At 34.1% G+C, this 22,792-nt stretch overlaps 2 protein-coding genes across 6 annotated transcripts in view; both read left to right on the top strand.

Annotated features, from left to right (window-relative positions):
* Positions 1 to 22,792, top strand: part of LOC143056797 (otoferlin-like) — a 162,855-nt gene that overhangs the window by 9,471 nt on the left and 130,592 nt on the right. The window lies entirely within an intron of this gene.
* LOC143056789 (uncharacterized) lies at positions 18,955 to 22,092 on the top strand. Its single transcript, XM_076229954.1, has one exon. The coding sequence runs from the start codon at positions 19,896 to 19,898 to the stop codon at positions 21,081 to 21,083; it is 1,188 nt and encodes a 395-aa protein (XP_076086069.1). The 5' UTR covers positions 18,955 to 19,895; the 3' UTR covers positions 21,084 to 22,092.

The raw sequence follows: 22,792 nt of genomic DNA, 5'->3' as shown, positions 1-22,792 counted from the left end.
ACTAGAAAACAAAACCAGTATAACTTGCTTTTAACTTGATATGCTCCTCAGCAGCTAAAAATTCACATTCATGAAATATACTGACATATCAATGATATTTTACTTTTAGTCTTGTTAAGGTTCTGGAACATTTGGCCATTATAATTTCTACCTTTTAATGCCTTGATAGTCGTACCAAAACATCCCATTTAGTTGCTTTATCATGTAGATTAAAGGTTAAGAGCAAGTCATTTAGATACCTGTAAGATTGTTGTTGGCTCATATGGAAGGATCCTATCCTTTTTAGCCCAATGTTTGCCTTTTTCATTGGGCCTGTTTCTCTCTCAAATTTATGCTGCATATTTATTAACTAGCCAAACCTAGCATTTGAGTATTGATAGTTTTCTTTCCCTGTAGTATAAGAAGTAAGTTTGTTTGCTATGTTTTATAGATGAGGTTTGATTTGCCCCCGCCATGGGTATTACAACTGTAGGCTGAGTTCACATGTTTCTACTTGTTGTGAGTTATAAAAACATGCTCCAGTCACCATTGTCCCTGGGAGAAACTTAATTGTTTGATTTTATCCCAACAGTTAATTACTATTGATTTACTAAAGCTAATCTGCATGTTTAATTAATGACTTTGATACTTAAAGTGAAAAGCTTATCAGTATTGTGATGAAAATTTTATTGATTTATTGGAATTGCTATATTACTTAATGTATGACATGGAAAATATATACTTCATATACTGATTTATCTGATATTTTTATTCTTTTGTCCATGGTTTTCCTAGTTGTAAACTATTCATGAAATCAGTCAAAATAAATTTGTTATCTGAAAATTCTTGTAACTGTATCTTTACCCATCCAGATAATTTTTTGGTGGAAGAAGACTTCAAGTCTTCTGAATGACTTTAAATCATTGAATTCTCTGTATGCAGCATTCGTTTCTGTGTATTACAATTTCATAACAACTTCTGATTCCTGTCACCGATTTTTACACATGATTAAGCATCTGAATCATTTAATTTGTAAATAAGGATTGAAAAACAATCACTATCGTAAATATGTACCCTTTTATTTATGTAATTATTATATTTCATCTCATCTACATGAACGTTATTTGTTTACTTGTAACCGGATGTTTTTACTGTAGATATTTGAAGTACGCATGCATGAATTTGGTATCGGGACAACTCGCCCTGTTTACATGTTCGCCCTTGAAGTTACGAATTTGCAGACAAAAAAAAAATTGTTTTTAATAAATAGAAAGGATCGTCATTTCTTATTAAATTGTTGTCTTTATTCATTGTTTTCCTTTGTCATGTGAATTAGATGCTCTTCTACTTCAAAGGGTTTGAATCTATTTATAAAATTATTCAAGACTCAGTTGACAAGAGCAGTACATTGCTGTTGGGAGAAGTTTGATTAAACTCTAAATGCTCATAGAATAAGAAATATAATCTAAACTGAATGTACCTCCTTTTGAATAATTTATTGCAATATAAATATAAATCCGTTTTGACAAGAGAAATCTGACTTTTGTCAGAAATATTTGTTTCACATGTGCAAAGGTAATCACGTGTGGCAGCCATATTGGTTTATTTACAAAAATGTGAAGAAGCCTCTAGAACCATGACCTAAACATAAATAGTCTTCCGAAAACGTAAACTTTATGCAATACTATTTTACCAATCATGATTATTTTCATAAATTTAAATTTGATTATTTAAAGAAATAGAATTATAACAATTATGATTTTAGATTAGAGATTCTACACAGACATGCTTTGATCTATTTATAGCCAAATTAGTTTACCTGTGTGAAAATGTAAATAATGGTCTAAATGGATATTAATTTGTTTACTAAACAAGTAAAGACAAACGATGGATGGAAGATAATAATTGACATAAATATTTCAGGACATTTGATTTATTTTAATAAATTTTCCGTTATTTAGTATTTTGTAAAAAAGGGGGAGGTTTTTTTTACATGTCGCGCCGTATCTCAAAAACAATTTATGATTATTGCTTAAAACTTTACACACTTCTTTGTTATATTAATCTTAAGATCTGTATACTTTTTGGTTTTGATTCAAAATTTTATTTTAGTTATATTTTCTTTTTTTGAAAAAAAAGAGGGGGGTTCATATGCCCCTCTGTATCTCAAAAACAATAAATGGAACAAAGCAGCCTGGGTTAATGGGGCTGCTTTTATGGTAATTCAAATTACCTTTTATTCACCTTCTTCCACCTCAGAGCTATCAGCTCTTTGATTTTAGAGTTGAATCATTGTGAATGTTCCTTCTGCAGATATGAGGGGTTTTATGCAGCACATATTTCTCTTTACCATTCAACTAAAAACCAACAAAGCTAACTATTCTTTACTCTGATCAGGGCATATAAATGGTAATGCAGTGTCCATTAAGAATATTTTCTAAAGTTTGGTAACCATTTTCATCCCATCTCTCCCATTGAACTTGAAATTAAGGATAAAACAGATACAATTAGAAATTATAGCTTGACATACATATAGACATTGTCTTGGAGGATCATAAGAGAGTGACTGTTGGCAGCAAAGGAGAGGACTTTAATTTTCCAGCTGTGAACTTTCCATCTAAATGAAGCAACATTCAACACAACTGCACATTAGAGACCTGTTGGTGACCTTCTGCTGTTGTCTGTTCTATGGTTGGGTTGTTTTCTCTTTTCCCCATTTCCATTCTCAATTTCATAAATCTCTGAGTGATATAGTACCGAATGATCGAATCCAGGACGGGTATTCCCTATCATTAGAGAGTAAACCCAGGGTTTTATAATAGTTAAGTTAAAGTCATCTCTTTAAATGTTTTAATATGGATGCCATTTTGATTTTATTGAAATAATCTGTGCCTCAAATATACAAGGATATACTATATTTATCATATCCATACCACTTTGTCATGTTTGTATCAAAGATAACCAAGGAAGTACTCCATTTGTCATGTTTGTGTGACTGTCACAAAAAACAAGGATCTATTTGTTATACCTGTGTGACAAATGACCAATGATATGCTCATTTTGTCATATTTTTGCCACTGAAACCATGGATTTACTCTATTTTTCTTCAAGGTACAACTCTGTGTTATGAAACATCTGTTCCAAAGATAGCTATAGGTTGCACTTTGTAAATACAGCTGTTTCTCAAAACACGCCTTTTTTGGGGAGTAATTGAATATTCATAGAAAATTCATTTTGTTTACATACTGGTTCCCAGTTGTGCTCTCTGTGTTCCATATCGCAGAGACAGAACTTGGGAATGTTACCAGTAAATAAACACGTGCATATTGTTTACATTGAAATCTGTGGTAACCTTTCATTCGAGGTAGGGGTAGTTAAAAAATTAGTGTAAGTTTAAACTCTGAGAAGTTCAGGGCATATAAACGTTGAAAATATGCCGCACAGCCCTATATTTTGACCTTTGAAAAAAATTGTGGTGCATATGAACTTTCAATTCTAGGATAAGATTTTTTTCAAAACTTCATAGTAAAAGTGGTACAGTTTTAGCCATAAAAGGAGTTCCTATGGGAAATTGCATTGTCAATATTTACAGAAATGCAACCTATATAGGGTGAAAAAGGGGAACATTCAGAATTTAACCAAATTTGCTTTATTTCACAGATTTTAAAGAAATTAACTCAAATAAGAAGTTTTATAAATATTTAATGAAGATTGATAGACTCCTGGGCCTTAAATATGATGACTCAGCATAAATTCACAGTTTACAGTATGCATAGTTTACTTAAAGTCCTGGATACAAAATTAAATCATAATATTTGCATATTTGTAAGTTAAATTGTTAAGAAGTGCTTATATTTACTCTTCGCAGTCATTGAAACTCATAGATTCTTCCTGAATATTATTTATGGGGTATTTGTGTCCTTTCGATAACCCAAAAGTAAGCCGCAACACCTAAATCTGCTTTTTTGTCACCACGGCATAATAAATACAAGCTAGAAAAACAAAAATATCTCAAGAAAACTTACAATAGTGTGTTCTATTGTCGAGCCTGCAACTTTTGATGCAGAAAGCTCGACATAGGGATAGTGATCCGGCGGCGGCGGCTACGGCGGCGGTGTTAGCTAACTTCTTAAAAGCTTTATATTTTAGAAGGTGGAAGACCTGGATGCTTCATACTTTGTATATAGATGTCTCATGTTACGAAGTTTCCGTCAGTCACATGTCCAATGTACTTGACCTCATTTTCATGGTTCAGTGACCACTTGAAAAAAAAGTTCAAATTTTTTGTAATGTTGAATTCTCTCTTATTATAAGTAATAGGATAACTATATTTGATATGTGCGTACCTTGCAAGGTCCTCATGTCTGTCAGACAGTTTTCACTTGACCTCGACCTCATTTCATGGATCAGTGAACAAGGTTAAGTTTTGGTGGTCAAGTCCATATCTCAGATACTATAAGCAATAGGGCTAATATATTTGGTGTATGGAAGGACTGTAAGGTGTACATGTCCAACTGGCAGGTGTCATCTGACCTTGACCTCATTTTCATGGTTCAGTGGTTATAGTTAAATTTTTGTGTTTTGGTCTGTTGTTCTCATACTATATGCAATAGGTCTACTATATTTGTTGTATGGAATGATTGTAAGGTGTACATGTCTAGCGGGCAGATGTCATGTGACCTTGACCTCATTTTCATGGTTCAGTGGTCAAAGTTAAGTTTTTGTGTTTTGGTCTTTTTATCTAATACTATATGCCATAGGTCAACTATATTTGGTGTATGGAAATATTTTATGATCTTTATGTCAGTCGCGCAGGTTTTATTTGACCGTGACCTCATTTTCACGGTTCATTGCACAGTGTTAAGTTTTTGTGTTTTGGTCTATTTTTCTTAAACGATTAGTAATAGGTCAACTATATATGTTGTATAGAAGCATTGTTAGCTGTACATGTCTGCCTGGCATGGTTCATCTGACCTTGACCTCATTTTCAAGGTTCATTGGTCTTTTTTTAGTTATCTTGGTTAATGTTAAGTTTATGGTACAGTTGTTATAAAACTTTGCTTTATACTTAGGACTATCAACATAATATCAATGATTAGTATAGAAGCGAGACATTTCAGTGTGTGCACTCTTGTCCTGAATATGTACTAAATATTCCAAATTGCTAGAAACAGCAGAATTATTTAGGAAATTTGAGGCCCCAGGGGCAAGAAACATAGAAAATTGCCTACCCCCTTGGTCATAAAACAAATAATTTAACTTGTAAATGCTATGATTTTATGATTTTAAAGTTCTTGATATAGAAAACAATAACTATGCTTGGAAGTTATGCAAAAATCAAATGTTAGCAGTCATCTCTACAACATTTTAAGTGAATTTATATCTCAGACTGGTATCTGCATACATACAACTATTGCAAATATGGCTTTGTTTGAACACTTCTAGTATATATAGTAGCTAAATTGTGTCAGATATATGGTTAAAGATGATACTGTTGTGACAAGAATTCTAAATTGACCATTTGAGGCAGAAAATGTGTTCTTTAATTGACAAATAGGCATACAGTAAGATGTGGACTGGAGATAGAGGCTGGATTGGATACTTTATATAATCTTGAATGTTGTAATGATTGACTGCTAAACATTACATTTATGATATTCTGATATGCTTTCAATATGTTATCAAAACAGTTTTTAACAGGTTCTAGGCATTTTTTATCAGAAAATATGCAAATAGGGTAAGCTGGCAATAATTAAAGTCTTGTTTTCAAATTCTTTAAATAATTGAAACAGGGGAGGGGGTATAAAATGTATAGTAAAGAAAAACTTAGAGTATACACAGTGATTTCTTTAAGACTTTAATTCTGATAAATGAGTATTAATGTGAGAAAAACTGATTTTAGAGAGTTTTCTATTTGAATAAATGTCTGTATAGGTTGCACTTTGTAAATACAGCTGTTTCTCAAAACACGCCTTTTTTGGGGAGTAATTGAATATTCATAGAAAATTCATTTTGTTTACATACTGGTTCCCAGTTATGCTCTCTGTGTTCCATATCGCAGAGACAGAACTTGGGAATGTTACCAGTAAATAAACACGTGCATATTGTTTACATTGAAATCTGTGGTAACCTTTCATTCGAGGTAGGGGTAGTTAAGAAAATTAGTGTAAGTTTAAACTCTGAGAAGTTCAGGGCATATAAACGTTGAAAATATGCCGCACAGCCCTATATTTTGACCTTTGAAAAAAATTGTGGTGCATATGAACTTTCAATTCTAGGATAAGATTTTTTTCAAAACTTCATAGTAAAAGTGGTACAGTTTTAGCCATAAAAGGAGTTCCTATGGGAAATTGCATTGTCAATATTTACAGAAATGCAACCTATAGATATTTATTAAAACTACAATTCTTTCTTCATTTATAATATCACTGAATAAGACTTATCACTGGATCTTTTTTGTCATGACCAACATGGGAGGTGCCACTTAGGTTTTTCTCATGGTACACTCATGATTTTTGTCGAGCCTGCAACTTTTGTTGCAGAAAGCTCGACATAGGGATAGTGATCCAGCGGCGGCTACGGCGGCGGCGGTGTTAGCTAACTTCTTAAAAGCTTTATATTTTAGAAGGTGGAAGACCTGGATGCTTCATACTTTGTATATAGATGCCTCATGTTACGAAGTTTCCGTCAGTAACATGTCCAATGTCCTTGACCTCATTTTCATGGTTCAATGACCACTTGAAAAAAAAGTTCAAATTTTTTGTAATGTTGAATTCTCTCTTATTATAAGTAATAGGATAACTATATTTGATATATGTGTACCTTGCAATGTCCTCATGTCTGTCAGACAGTTTTCACTTGACCTCGACCTCATTTCATGGATCAATGAACAAGGTTAAGTTTTGGTGGTCAAGTCCATATCTCAGATACTATAAGCAATAGGGCTAGTATATTCAGTGTATGGAAGGACTGTAAGGTGTACATGTCCAACTGGCAGGTGTCATCTGACCTTGACCTCATTTTCATGGTTCAGTGGTTATAGTTAAATTTTTGTGTTTTGGTCTGTTTTTCTCATACTATATGCAACAGGTCTACTATATTTGTTGTATGTAATGATTGTAAGGTGTACATGTCTAGCGGGCAGATTTCATGTGACCTTGACCTCATTTTCATGGTTCAGTGGTCAAAGTTAAATTTTTGTGTTTTGGTCTGTTTTTCTCATACTATATGCTCTAGGTCTACTATATTTGTTGTATGGAACGATTGTAAGGTGTACATGTCTTGCGGGCAGATGTCATGTGACCTTGACCTCATTTTCATGGTTCAGTGGTCAAAGTTAAGTTTTTGAGTTTTGGTCTTTTTATCTAATACTATATGCCATAGGTCAACTATATTTGGTGTATGGAAATATTTTATGATCTTTATGTCAGTCTCACAGGTTTTATGTAACCGTGACCTCATTTTCACGGTTCATTGCACAGTGTTAAGTTTTTGTGTTTTGGTCTATTTTTCTTAAACTATAAGTAATAGGTCAACTATATATGTTGTATAGAAGCATTGTTAGCTGTACATGTCTGCCTGGCATGGTTCATCTGACCTTGACCTCATTTTCAAGGTTCATTGGTCTATGTTTAGTTATCTTGGTTAATGTTAAGTTTATGTGACAGTTGTTATAAAGCTTAGCTTTATACTAAGGACTATCAACATAATATCAATGATTAGTATAGAAGGCGAGACATTTCAGCGTGTGCACTCTTGTTTAAGGTGCCTTTAGTTTTTCTCATGGTACACTTATGTTTTTTGGAAGGTGCCACTAGTTTTTAGCTCACCTGGCCCAAAGGGCCAAGTGAGCTTTTCTTATCACTTTGCATCCGTCATCCGTTGTCGTCGTCATCGTCGTTGTCTGTTAACTTTTACAAAAATCTTCTCCTCTGCAATTACTGGGTCAAACTTAACCAAACTTGACCAAAATCATCATTGGGGTATCTAGTTTAAAAAATGTGTTTGGTGACCTGGCCAACCAACCAACATGGCCGCCATGGCTAAAAATAGAACATAGGGGTAAAATGTAGATTTTGGCTTATATCTCTGAAACCAAATCATTTAGAGCAAATCTGACATGGGGGTGAAATTGTTTATCTGGTCAAGATCTATCTGCCCTGAAATTTTCAGATGAATCGGAGAACCTGTTGTTGGGTTGCTGCCATTAAATTGATAATTTTAAGTAAATTTTGCAGTTTTTGTCGAGCCTGCAACTTTTGTTGCAGAAAACTCGACATAGGGATAGTGATCTGGCGGCTGCGGCTACGGCGGCTACGGCGGCTACGGCGGCTACGGCGGCTACGGCGGCTACGGCTGATCTTTATGTCAGTCGAGCAGGTTTTATTTAACCGTGACTTCATTTTCACGGTTCATTGCACAGTGTTAAGTTTTTGTGTTTTGGTCTTTTTTTCTTAAACTATAAGTAATGTGTCAACTATATATGTTGTATAGAAGCATTGTTAGCTGTACCTGTCTGCCTGGCATGGTTCATCTGACCTGGACCTCTTTTTCAAGGTTCATTGGTCTATGTTTAGTTATCTTGGTTAATGTTAAGTTTATATGACAGTTGTAATAAAGCTTAGCTTTATACTTAGGACTATCAACATAATATCAATGATTAGTATAGAAGGTGAAACATTTCAGCGTGTGCACTCTTGTTGGTTATTCTCTTGAATACTATTATAGATAGAGATAAACTGTAAACAGCAATAATGTTTAGCAAAGTAAGATCTACAAATAAGTCAACTTTACCAAAATGGTCAATTGACCCCTCAAGGAGTTATTGCCCTTTATAGTCAATTTTTAACAATTTTCATTAATTTGGTTAATTTTTGTAAATTTTTACAAAATATTTTCCTTTGTAAGGAAAGGGCTAAGTTTATTATAGATAGAGAAAATTGTATGTAGCAAGAATTTTAGTAAATAAAGATCTACAAACACATCACCATCACCAAAACACAATTTTGTCATGAATCCATCTGTGTAATTTTTTTAATATGCACATAGACCAAGGTGAGCGACACAGGCTCTTAAGAGCCTCTAGTTTATGGTACACCCATGTTATTTTGCAGCTGCCACTTGTTTTTCTTATGGTATACTCATGGATTTTGGCCAGTGCCACTAGTTATTCTCATGGTACACTCTTGTTTTTGGTAGGTGCCACTAGTTTTTCTCATGGTACACTCATGGTTTTTAGTAGGGTCCACTAGTTTTTCTCATGGTACACTCATGGTTTTTCACAGGTGCCACTAGTTTTTCTCATGGTTCACTCATGGTTTTAGTAGGGTCCACTAGTTTTTCTCATGGTACACTCATGGGTTTTGGCAGGTGCCACTAGTTTTTAATTGTACACCCATGTTTTTTTGCAGGTGCCACTAGTTTTTCTTATTGTATATTCATGGATTTTGGCTAGTGCCACTAGCTTTTCTCATGGTATCCCTATGGTTTTTGGTAGGTGCCAATATTTTTTTTTTTGTGGTATACTCTTGGTTTTTAGTAGGGTTCACTAGTTTTTCTCATGGTACACTCATGGTTTAATGTAGGGTCCACTAGTTTTTCTTATGGTACACTCATGGTTTTTGGCAGGTGCCACTTGTTTTTCTCATGATACACTCATAGATTTTTGGCAGGTGCCATTCACTAGTTTTTCTCATGATACACTCATAGATTTTTGGCAGGTGCCATTCACTAGTTTTTCTCATGGTACAGTCATGGTTTTTGGCAGATACCACTAGTTATTTCATGTTACTTGGTTTTTTGGCAGGTGCCACTAGTTTTTCTCATGGTACACTAATGGCGTTTTGGTTGGTGCCACTAGTTTTTCTCATGGTACACTCATTGTTTTAGTAGGATACACTTGTTTTTCTCGTGGTACAAAAGCTCAAAAGCTCAAAAGTTTGATTCTTTATAGACTGTTGTTTGTCATCTTTTTCCTTCAAAGTTCGACCTGTCTTTCTTTGACGGATTTTGATTATCTTTCTGTGTTCACTGTGAATCTGTGATAGATATGCCTATAGTCAGTCTTTCTGTGTTCACTGTGAATCTGTGATAGATATGCCTATAGTCAGTCTTTCTGTGTTCACTGTGAATCTGTGATAGATATGCCTATAGTCAGTCTTTCTGTGTTCACTGTGAATCTGTGATAGATATGCCTATAGTCAGTCTTTCTGTGTTCACTGTGAATCTGTGATAGATATGCCTATAGTCAGTCTTTCTGTGTTCACTGTGAATCTGTGATAGATATGCCTATAGTCAGTCTTTCTGTGTTCACTGTGAATCTGTGATAGATATGCCTATAGTCAGTCTTTCTGTGTTCACTGTGAATCTGTGATAGATATGCCTATAGTCAGTCTTTCTGTGTTCACTGTGAATCTGTGATAGATATGCCTATAGTCAGTCTTTCTGTGTTCACTGTGAATCTGTGATAGATATGCTTATAGTCAGTCTTTCTGTGTTCACTGTGAATCTGTGATAGATATGCCTATAGTCAGTCTTTCTGTGTTCACTGTGAATCTGTGATAGATATGCCTATAGTCAGTCTTTCTGTGTTCACTGTGAATCTGTGATAGATATGCTTATAGTCAGTCTTTCTGTGTTCACTGTGAATCTGTGATAGATATGCCTATAGTCAGTCTTTCTGTGTTCACTGTGAATCTGTGATAGATATGCCTATAGTCAGTCTTTCTGTGTTCACTGTGAATCTGTGATAGATATGCCTATAGTCAGTCTTTCTGTGTTCACTGTGAATCTGTGATAGATATGCTTATAGTCAGTCTTTCTGTGTTCACTGTGAATCTGTGATAGATATGCTTATAGTCAGTTTGTTGTATCAAGGGAATTTTTCTTGTAGAAAAGTTAATTAGCTACAACAATAAATTCTATTTACAATAATATTATATTAGAACACCCACACAAAGACTAATGTCTCTTTGGACTTATAATGATAATATACATTTATATATATATATCATCATACAACTTCCTAAATGCTATATTTATATAAAGAAAACTTATATATGATGGAGAAACTGTAAACAGAAAAAAGTGATTAGTAATACAAAATATACAAAAATGTGAATGTAAGAAATGATCAATTGACTACTTACAGTGGTAATTGCAAATAAATAACAATTTTTGACTAATTTTAGCATTTTATCTATTATTAGCTAGACAGAAACCATAAACAGCAAAAATGATTAATAATACACAATCTATAAAAACAAGTTGGGTTGACCAAAACCATCAATTGCTTCCGTATATGAGTTAAATTTCTAAAAAGTTGTTTTCTGACTAAGTTAAGTGTTTTGCCTTTTTTCTTTTAGACTGTAAAAAGAAGCAAAAAAAATGATTGTCAAGGCAAGATATTAATTTTATCACATGACTGAAATTGACAGTTATAACTACTTATTGGAGTTATTTCCCCTTATTGATAATTTTATGAACTTTAAATATGATTTTTTTTCATTCTTTTTTTTGGAAAAGAAATGATCAACATACCAATATAAAGCAGCAGTATTAACTATTGTGATGAATGTTGAGAGAAAGGCAATTTGAAATGGAGTAGTGTTTTGGGTGTGGGCTTTCAAATATCTTTTGGGGGACCTGGGTGGACGAGTGGTCTTAGTAGTTACTGCTTTAATCACCAGCTAGTCAACACTGAGGTTGTGAGTTTTGAACCCCGCTTTTGCAGGTGCACTTGACTCCAAACTTAATTAACAAGAATTGTCAATAATCCTATCAACGGTCATGTTTTTCTCTTGGCACTCCAGCTCTCTCCACCAATAAAAATTAGCCGCCCATGAAATAACCCAAAAGTGGTGCTTAAAAGTGCATTAAAACATAAAAAAAAATCTAAATATCTTTTTTATTATTTTTACTAAATAATAATGTTATCTTAACACTGAAGGACATTATGTTAGGGAAAAGATTTTTTTTTTTTAAAGTTAAAAAATTAAATGTAATATCAAAATGGCACTTTTTTTATAAGGTGAGCAAAGCAGTTGCTAGTATAAAGTAGCACGTCCATTGTTGTTTTGGATTTGCCATTTACGATCATTTACATCAATAAGGGTGTTTCTAATGGATGATTACAGTAACTTTCTTACTTTGATCTCCATACTATCTCTGATCAAGTTTTAAGCTCCTGTCTTGTAGTGACGTAGAATTTTAAGCTGATTGGTTATGACCAGAATTTAATTTAATATTACAAGCATTGATACATGATGGATTTATCCTGGACACGCAATTTCAGAAAATAATCAAAAGTATTTGTAAGGATATACTTGATGAATAACTCAAATATGTAAGCCAACCCTTGCCTTTAATCATAACTTGTCCATTAAATGTTGAAAGCAATTGTTGACAATTACGTAGTCAAGATATGAATGGGAAAAAAAGTAGATTATAAAGGTATAGTATTTTTCCAATCTAGATTTTACCATTTTGATGAAATTGAGAATGGAAATGGGGAATGTGTCAAACAGACTGACAACAACCCAACCAAAGAGCAAAAATTTAGTCTTTATTTGATAGTAAATTGGATAAATGGTCATCAGATCGTCTTTTTAGCTCACCTGGCCCGAAGGGCCAAGTGAGCTATTCCCATCACTTTGCGTCCGGCGTCCGTCGTCGTCGTCCGGCGTCCGGTGTCCGTCGTCGTCGTCCGTCGTCGTTAACTTTTACAAAAATCTTCTCCTCTGAAACTACTGGGCCAAATCAAACCAAACTTGGCCACAATCATCATTGGGGTATCTAGTTTTAAAAATGTGTGGCGTGACCCGGTCAACCAACCAAGATGGCCGCCACGGCTAAAAATAGAACATAGGGGTAAAATGCAGTTTTTGGCTTATAACTCAAAAACCAAAGCATTTAGAGCAAATCTGACATGGGATAAAAATGTTTATCAGGTCAAGATCTATCTGCCCTGAAATTTTCAGATGAATCGGTCAATCGGTTGTTGGGTTGCTGCCCCTGAATTGGTAATTTTGAGGAAATTTTGCTGTTTTTGGTTATTATCTTGAATATTATTATAGATAGAGATAAATTGTAAACAGCAATAATGTTCAGCAAAGTAAGATCTACAAATAAGTCAACATGACCAAAATGGTCAGTTGACCCGTTTAGGAGTTATTGCCCTTTATAGTCAATTTTTAACCATTTTTCGTTAATTAAAGTAATCTTTTACAAAAATCTTCTCCTCTGAAACTACTTGGCCAAATTAATCCAAACTTGGCCACAATCATCTTTGGGGTATCTAGTTTAAAAAATGTGTGGCGTGACCTGGTCAACCAACCAAGATGGCCGCCACGGCTAAAAATAGAACAAAGGGGTAAAATGCAGTTTTTGGCTTATAACTCAAAAACCAAAGCATTTTGAGGAAATCTGACATGGGATAAAAATGTTTATTAGGTCAAGATCTATCTGCCCTGAAATTTTCAGATGAATCGGTCAATCGGTTGTTGGGTTGCTGCCCCTGAATTGGTAATTTTGAGGAAATTTTGCTGTTTTTGGTTATTATCTTGAATATTATTATAGATAGAGATAAACTGTAAACAGCAATAATGTTCAGCAAAGTAAGATCTACAAAAAGGTCAACATGACCAAAATGGTCAGTTGACGCGTTTAGGAGTTATTGCCCTTTATAGTCAATTTTTAACCATTTTTCGTAAATTAAAGTAATCTTTTACAAAAATCTTCTCCTCTGAAACTACTGGGCCAAATTAATCCAAACTTGGCCACAATCATCTTTGGGGTATCTAGTTTAAAAAATGTGTGGCGTGACCTGGTCAACCAACCAAGATGGCCACCACCGCTAAAAATAGAACATAGGGGTAAAATGCAGTTTTTGGCTTATAACTCAAAAACCAAAGCATTTTGAGGAAATCTGACATGGGATAAAAATGTTTATCAGGTCAAGATCTATCTGCCCTGAAATTTTCAGATGAATCGGTCAATCGGTTGTTGGGTTGCTGCTCCTGAATTGGTAATTTTGAGGAAATTTTGCTGTTTTTGGTTATTATCTTGAATATTATTATAGATAGAGATAAATTGTAAACAGCAATAATGTTCAGCAAAGTAAGATCTACAAATAAGTCAACATGACCAAAATGGTCAGTTGACCCCTTTAGGAGTTATTGCCCTTTATAGTCAATCTTTAACCATTTTTCATAAATCTAAGTAATCTTTTACAAAATCTCCACTGAAACTACTAGGCCACAATCATCTTTGGGGTATCTAGTTTGAAAAATGTGTCCGATGACCTGGCCATTCAACCAAGATGGCCGCCACGGCTAAAAATAGAACATAGGGGTAAAATGCAGTTTTTGGCTTATAACTATGAAACCAAAGCATCTAGAGCAAATCTGACAAGAAGTTAAATTGTTAATCAAGTCAATATCTATCTGCCCTGAATTTTTCAGATGAATTGGACAACTGGTTGTTGGGTTGCTGCCCTCCAATTGGTAATTTTTAAAGAAATTTTGCCGTTTTTGGTTATCTTGAATACTATTATAGATAGCGATAAACTGTAAACAGCAATAATGTTCAGCAAAGTAAGATCTACAAATAAGTCAACATAACCTAAATGGTCAATTGACCCCTTAAGGAGTTATTGCCCTTTATAGTCAATTTTTAACAATTTTCATTAATTTGGTAAATTTATGTAAATTTTTACCAAATATAGTTCTCTGTTACTAATGGGCAAAGTTCATGATAGATATAATTGTAAGAAGCAAAATCGTTCAGTAAAGTAAGAACTTCAAACACATCACCATCACCAAAATACAATTTTGTCATGAATCCATTTGTGTCCTTTGTTTAATATGCACATAGACCAAGGTGAGCGACACAGGCTCTTTAGAGCCTCTAGTTTAAAATTTTATGCTGACAAGCAAGACATATCTCTGTGTCAACAGTTTATATATTGTTTTTTTTTTTTGGCCATGAGCTTTTCTGCTTTTATTTAAATTATGGATTTTGATTTGCCCCTTGGTATCTACTCCCTCTATTTTGTAACTTAAGGGCATACGATACAGTTACAGTGAAGGTAATGACGTTGCTAACGTAAAATGTTATTTTTGCGACGTCAAACTCTGACATATCGGGAAAAGATGCATTTTTCGACTGATTTTTATCATTCAAACTGATTTAATTTGAAAACGAGTGCATGGACCCCTATTTTTTAAAACAGCAATTTGTTTCATTTTGCAAGGAGATTATGTGACCCAAATTTTATAAAACTGTAAATAGCGCAATTTTTTTAATTTTGATAAACATGCAGCAAAAAATGACGTTTTTTCCTCTATTCATGAACATTTGATTAATATAGAGTTATTTCGGAATAAAAATTGCATAATTTTTAATGATACTTATAAAATACAGAAATCACCGATTATTTAACAAAAACCATTTTGTGTTTATCTTTTAAAACAAAAAAGTTATGTCTTTCTTTCGAAAAAGAAAATACGGACACAAATCTGAATTTTGAGCAAATATACAAAATTTCGACCTTATTTTACTCAAAAAGTAGCACATGAAGGTATATTTTTTATTACATATTTGATTTAATCAGGTAAAAAATAGCCTATATGCAAATTTTCATCAACTTGTAAATACAGGTTCAAAACTGTATCGTATGCCCTTAATTATGTAAACCTCTGTATAGCTGTTGTTTTATGTAAATTCAGGTGCAAGTGTTTCAAAGTGCTGAATTTGACCATTTTATCTTTAAAAAAGACCAACATGAGATTTTGATAGATATGTTTAGTTGGTAAATAAAAGAGTATAAATCTATAAAATATGTTTTAAAATATATTGAAAGCAGACCCGACTTAATCATTCTTCGTTAATTGAAATTGGATTGAGTTCAGTTCAGAGTGAAATAACAGTGAAATAACAGTTTTATCTGATGTAGAATTGATCTTTTGAAAATAGGTTAGATATTTAATATTGATGATGCAAACATTAATCACATACTGCAATCCAGTTTCTATATATTTATCTTTTATATGGAAAGTAGAATTTATTTTCAGTTTTCCTTAGAGCTGTTTGTGGCTTTTATATAAGATATTTTGGAAGTTGTAAATGACTGATGTACTTATTATTTTGGGTATTATTATATATGAATTTAAACATGCTGCTGTGCTGTGGGAATGTTTTACATTGAAGATATCTTTATTTAGTTTCTGAGACCCAATTCAACTTGTTAAGACAGACTAAATTATCATTTAACAGAGATAGTCCAATAATTATGGATTTCTTAATAATCTTTCAACCTTATTTTTGATGATAACATTGAATAGTTAAGAGTCCTGCTTTATACTTTGTAGACTGACATGCTGGGTCAAATTTGTATTGTCCTGGCTAGCTCAACAATGTATATAACTATAATACATGTCTATGTGTTTGTATGTAAATCTTTTTAACTCAAGATCTCAAACATCGAGACAAGTGAACCCAACACCTTCTAATCAGGCTGGTAGAGAAACCAGGATCTCAAAGATAGTTTGACTTTTAAATTAGATACCATGCAGTGTTAAATCAAATGTAGTGTGCATGTCATTTTGAAGAATTATGTCCCTTGCCAAAAAAAAACTTTTAAACAGGACTTCAACTCTTTAGAGATGAATACAAACATATTGATATAATTAGACATTTGTCTTATGTTGTAAGTGTTTAAGCTGCAATATAAATATATTTATTCGGACAATGCTGAATTAAACTTATTTTTTCTATTGTCTTTGTATGCCAGTTTACTTTTATACTCTTTTAAGCCCTCTTATTAGCTCTTTTATTGAGAGATCAAGCTGAAAATCAAGCCTAATGAAATCCTTATGGAATCTTTCTAGTAGAAATCCTTGAACTAATCAAGTGTTGTTATCACAAACTTTTCATGATCATCATCACATACAAAGTAAGGAAGTCAGCTTAAATGGTATTTCATCATAATCCTTACATTGGTAGAGCAGCAAAGTATAGTATTGATTTAAGGTCGAACAAGGTCACAAAATTGATATTTTATAGCCAATCAACCACTTAAAATCTAAACATTGGCCATATTAAAATAGTTCATTGATTGTTAAATGGTGTAATTATTTCCACAGTCATTTGTCAAAATATACGAGACATGGTACAATTTGTATTGAGAAATCCTCTTGTGTTGGGGAAAAGAATAAATGTCTTTTAGTTAGCTTGAGGTGGATTAAATCTTAATGATTTATAAGATTCTAGGACATATCTTCACAACAAAGCACCAGACATAATGAAATTAACTCCAGAAACAATCAGAAAATGTCTACAGAAGAAATTGATTTATTAAGTGATATGGTCTTCTTGGCTACTAATTTTTATAGAATTCCCCAAAAATGTTTAAGAATAGAATTTAATCTATGATGAAGGAACTATTTCAGGTACATAATAAACAAGGTACCAAGCTTGAATTCTATTAAACCTTCACCATTGTTATCTGCCATTTTGGAACTTATTTTACAAGAATAAATCTGCTATCCACAATATGTTTAGTCACTAAATCTTCAACTTTACACTTTAATGGAACTATTTTGTATAAATAGATTATTAATACACAATACGTTTTTGTGCAATGCAGGTACATATAATTTTAATTGGGAATCCCTGTCTGCTATTTGGTCCAATCAGCTTGGGGGTTTCCCAGTTGCTGCTGCATGTGAAATCTCGTTTACTAATTGCTTTTCGAGATTATCCTAATTAACCAATCAAAATTAACACTGCATTTGAATTAACCAATCAGCGCTTAATTAACAGGGCTTTTGTTTTAGGCACAAGCACATAATTATTCTGAAAGCAACGCTTGCTTGGAGCAGACATTCTAATTTTCTGGGAAATTATTTATTTATAAAAATCATGAACGGATTTTAAGTTTTCAATGTGGAAATTAACCATATAATATATGTGAACGAAGTGATTTTGCATTAACAACATTCCGAATTAGTTTTTAATGTCAAAATTGATGTTACGACATGGACAAAATTAAATACAATCGGGAAGCAGAATCGGCTTTGTCTGTTTAAGTTTCATTGTGGAATCTCATCTGCAGCAGCGTGAGATGGCTGGTTTATTCCAAAGCTACGAGTTTTGTGCTTCTGACGACCCGGCGTAACAGGATTAATTCGTATTCCAAGAAAATTTAACGGCACGATTTATAATTGCTATAAACTGTTGTTTTTCAATAAACTGTCTTTCCATCATGTCTGATGACGAAGATATTACATTTAGGACGGGAACCATTCACCAGTCCGATAAAGTAATGGCATGGGCCGAAGTGATGAAGCTAAACACAGCCACCGCAAATGAAATGCTAGAACTTGGATTTGACAGCATGGAGGCCGTTGCGTTGATTGAGAAGGAAGATTTGGATAACTCGAGTATTCCGATAGGCCAACGAAAGTTATTACTGCGAGCAGTAGGAAAAACATTTAAGAAAGACTTTTCGCCCAGCGAGAGAATGGCGGCAAATTCTAGACTTCCGGCAGTATCAAATTCTGGTGCATGCGCATTACAAGATGGCGACGACGGAAGTACTGTGAACAAAGATGGCGGCGCCCATGAGCATCTTAAGATGGCGGAATACAAACAAACACAGATGATGCTTACGTTAATGCTGTATTGCAACAGCTTACCAGACAGCAAACACAATATGTACATTCCTCTGGCTTATTGGATGGACGTCAAAACCAGAACATTGCGGGAAATTCGAATGAAAGTGACAATTCCGTAACCAATTTAGGTAACACTGGCATTAACTCTATTCTATCTTGGCAGGATCCGCAAATTTATTTGAAACATTCAAACATAGACAGTAAAGTTAATTATTTAGATATTATAGATTTTGTTGGTAATGATATAGGGGGGACCAGTATGCCTGAATAACGTCTTATTTCCAATGCATCAGGGGGGCAACTAGTGTTCAAGTCTGGGCCATTAAGGCCAAAACTTGAATCTCTGTCTCTGTGTCAATGGTCTAGGGCAAACTTGTCAATAATGTACAAGCTGCTCAGCACTGGAGAACTGGCACAGACACAGATCCTCGATTATTTATCATATACCATGAGATTTTACCAGTTAGTTTCTTCATGTGAGTTTGTGTCAGTACTTTTTTTTGATAGAGAATATCGTAGGCTTCAAAAGCAGCATACTTTTAGATGGGGTACTGACATTCCTCATTTGCAGTCGGTTTACCTACGACCTAAAGCTGCATACAATAAATCTCAGGCATCTGGTCCAATATTTAAGAATGCAAATAAACAGCAACAGGACTATTCTAAGTATACTTCACACTCTGTAGAAGGAAATGAAATTTGCAAAAGTTTTAACAGTAGGAAAGGTTGCTCATTTCCTAACTGTCGCTATGTTCATATTTGTTCAATTCAAGGTTGTGGTGCCCAACACCAAGCCTTTGCCCATCCAAAAAACGGATAAAGGTAAAGCCTGTGCGTGACTTGGTGTATAATGTTTGGCATGATGAACTAAAAAATGATGTTGATAAAGATTTTCTTTTGCAAGGCATAAAAAATGGGTTCGACATTGTTCAAGATAATTTGGCTTCATCTCACATTTCGGCAAAAAATCACCCTTCAGCTAATCCTTCAAGTCCTTTATATAACAAAGCTCATCAACAGATTTTGACTGAAATTGAAAATGGAAATTATGAGTTTGCTAAGTCCACACCTAAAATTATTAGCCCTTTAGGTATTATTCCAAAATCTGATGGGGGTGTAAGGATAATTCACGACTGCAGCAGACCACTTGGATCTGCTGTAAATGATTTTGCAGGGGATGTAGAAAAACAAAAGTTTCAATCTGTTGATGATGCAGCAAAATTAGTCACAAAAAATTGTTTCATGGCCAAAGTCGATTTAAAATCGGCTTATAGATCCGTCAGCATTAGTTCCCATAGTCAACAGGTCACTGGTTTACGGTGGACTTTTCCTGATGGTCAGACCCATACCTTTATTGATAAAAAATTACCCTTTGGTTCAAAACTTGCACCAGGTATTTTTCATAGGCTATCACAGGCTATTCGGCGCATGATGTCACGCAGAGGTTTTACCATTATAGCTTATTTGGATGATTTTTTCATTTGCGAAAAAACAAAGCAGCGCTGTGCACATGCACTTAGAATTTTAATTTACTTGCTGCGCAAGTTAGGTTTTTCTATTAGTTGGTCCAAGGTTGTTGACCCTTGCCAGAAATTAGCATTTTTAGGCGTGGAGATAGACTCCACAACATTGGAATTAAGATTACCTATTAAAAAACTTGATGAATTAAGGCGGGAACTAGCAAGTTTTCAGCAGCGCAAGCATGTTTCTAAGAAACAATTGCAGTCCCTGGCGGGCAAGCTAAACTGGGCTTCGTCAGTGGTTCACGGCGGGAGAGTTTTTCTCCGGAGAATCATTGACAGCATAATGCAGCTCAAGCATGACAGGCACAAAATGCGCTTAAGCGGCGATATTTTGCATGATATCCATTGGTGGTATAATTTTATGGCAACTTTCAATGGGAAATCCATCTTACTCAATACTAACCCTGTCACCTCAGTTTACACAGATGCTTGCAATACAGGTGCAGGTGGGTTTTTTGGTACTGATTGGTTTTATGTCAATTGGAAAGAGGATTTCCCATTTGCGCAATCTTTGCATATAAATGAGCAAGAAGCACTTGCAGTGGCTTTGGCAGTCAAACGTTGGGCTAAGTGCTGGCAAAATAGGCGTGTATTTATTTATTGTGATAATGCATCAACTGTTGCCTGTATCAATAAGTGTACCTCAAGGAACAAACTTTTGATGTCCTTTTTGCGTGAATTGTTTTGGCTATCTGCTGCTAATAATTTTCATCTGGTCGCAATTCATTTACCGGGGAAGCAAAATGTTTTAGCGGATGCTATTTCCAGATTGCATGAATTAAAGTTATGTCAATTTTTTATGAAGGAATGCCTATCCAACCCTTTGTATGTGCATCACCTTGTTCCTCACATGTCCTGTCTTTCTCTCCGCTTTCTCATCTTTAGGCTTACAGGCACACAGTCATGACAGGTCAAGTTTTTTCTTTAGTTTTCTATGGGATCAGTCTTAGCATTTTCTAACGCATGTCCTACTTTCTACCTTTACACAGGTTTGGGGTTTTACTTTGGAGTACCACAGATTTTCAACTGGAATTTGCTTTGTTTGTAATTATGTTTACATGTATTGCTTTATTGATATGCAAAGAAAATATTAAACTGTGGTTCTTTGTCCCAAACCTGTGTTTGTTCAGTTTATACTTCTAACTAAGAACCGGTTAACATATCTTGGGCCCCTTACTGATCTGTGATTAGTGTAAAACAGATGCTTCATTTGCACTGTATCTTTTCAGCGTTTGGTTCGGGCCCCAAAAGGGAAAGTATCTTAGTATTCACAACATAGTCCCTAAATAGATTAAGCAGCAATATATAGGGAGGATTGGGGGGGACTAGTAATGTGGATTAATGGAACTATTTTGTATAAATAGATTATTAATACACAATACGTTTTTGTGCAATGCAGGTACATATAATTTTAATTGGGAATCCCTGTCTGCTATTTGGTCCAATCAGCTTGGGGGTTTCCCAGTTGCTGCTGCATGTGAAATCTCGTTTACTAATTGCTTTTCGAGATTATCCTAATTAACCAATCAAAATTAACACTGCATTTGAATTAACCAATCAGCGCTTAATTAACAGGGCTTTTGTTTTAGGCACAAGCACATAATTATTCTGAAAGCAACGCTTGCTTGGAGCAGACATTCTAATTTTCTGGGAAATTATTTATTCCCACCCTCCGCTCCCTAGAGGATAGTTTTTACTTTATTGCTTTGTCATTTCAGCCTTTTATCATGTTTATTAAAATATATTGTTAATAAGTAGAGTAGTAATGTTTTCAAAAGAACTCACAGTTATTATGTACTTTGTGTTAGGAGTACCACAGATTTTCAACTGGAATTTGCTTTGTTTGTAATTATGTTTACATGTATTGCTTTATTGATATGCAAAGAAAATATTAAACTGTGGTTCTTTGTCCCAAACCTGTGTTTGTTCAGTTTATACTTCTAACTAAGAACCGGTTAACATATCTTGGGCCCCTTACTGATCTGTGATTAGTGTAAAACAGATGCTTCATTTGCACTGTATCTTTTCAGCGTTTGGTTCGGGCCCCAAAAGGGAAAGTATCTTAGTATTCACAACATAGTCCCTAAATAGATTAAGCAGCAATATATAGGGAGGATTGGGGGGGACTAGTAATGTGGATTAATTGGACTTTTTTTATTTTAGCATCACAGCTGAGTCTTTTGTATGTTGTACAAGATTTTGTTCCTGGTATCTATGATGAGTTTATTCTCAATTAGAGTTTTAAAAGGCTGTAGCAAATAATTTATTATAAAAGGGGAAATATTTGGTTAAAGAATACATCCATAGCAATTAGATAAACCATTTATTGCTAATATGACCATGCTATGACTATACTTACAATGTCATTTTATGAAATATCTCTTTATTTCAAGTAAGATTTAAAGACAAAATATCTACCATTTGTCTCATGCCAATACTAATGTACTTACACAGTTTGAGGGGGTTCTTTATGATTTACACAAAGGTCAAGGTCTACATGAAAATCAACACAAAGTTCAAGGTCAACATGAAAATCAACACTACAAGATGTTTCACAACATAATAGATCTTACTGGAATTGGTTAACTAATAGTTATAAGCTTGATTGTATAAATG

The sequence above is a fragment of the Mytilus galloprovincialis genome, chromosome 1, assembly GCF_965363235.1.
Source record: "Mytilus galloprovincialis chromosome 1, xbMytGall1.hap1.1, whole genome shotgun sequence".
NCBI lineage: Eukaryota > Metazoa > Mollusca > Bivalvia > Mytilida > Mytilidae > Mytilus > Mytilus galloprovincialis.
This window is presented reverse-complemented; position numbering and strand designations above follow the sequence as displayed.

Coding starts and splice junctions, on each gene's coding strand:
- LOC143056789 (XM_076229954.1), top strand. CDS start 19,896: ATGGCCAAAGTCGATTTAAAATCGGCTTATAGATCCGTCAGCATTAGT.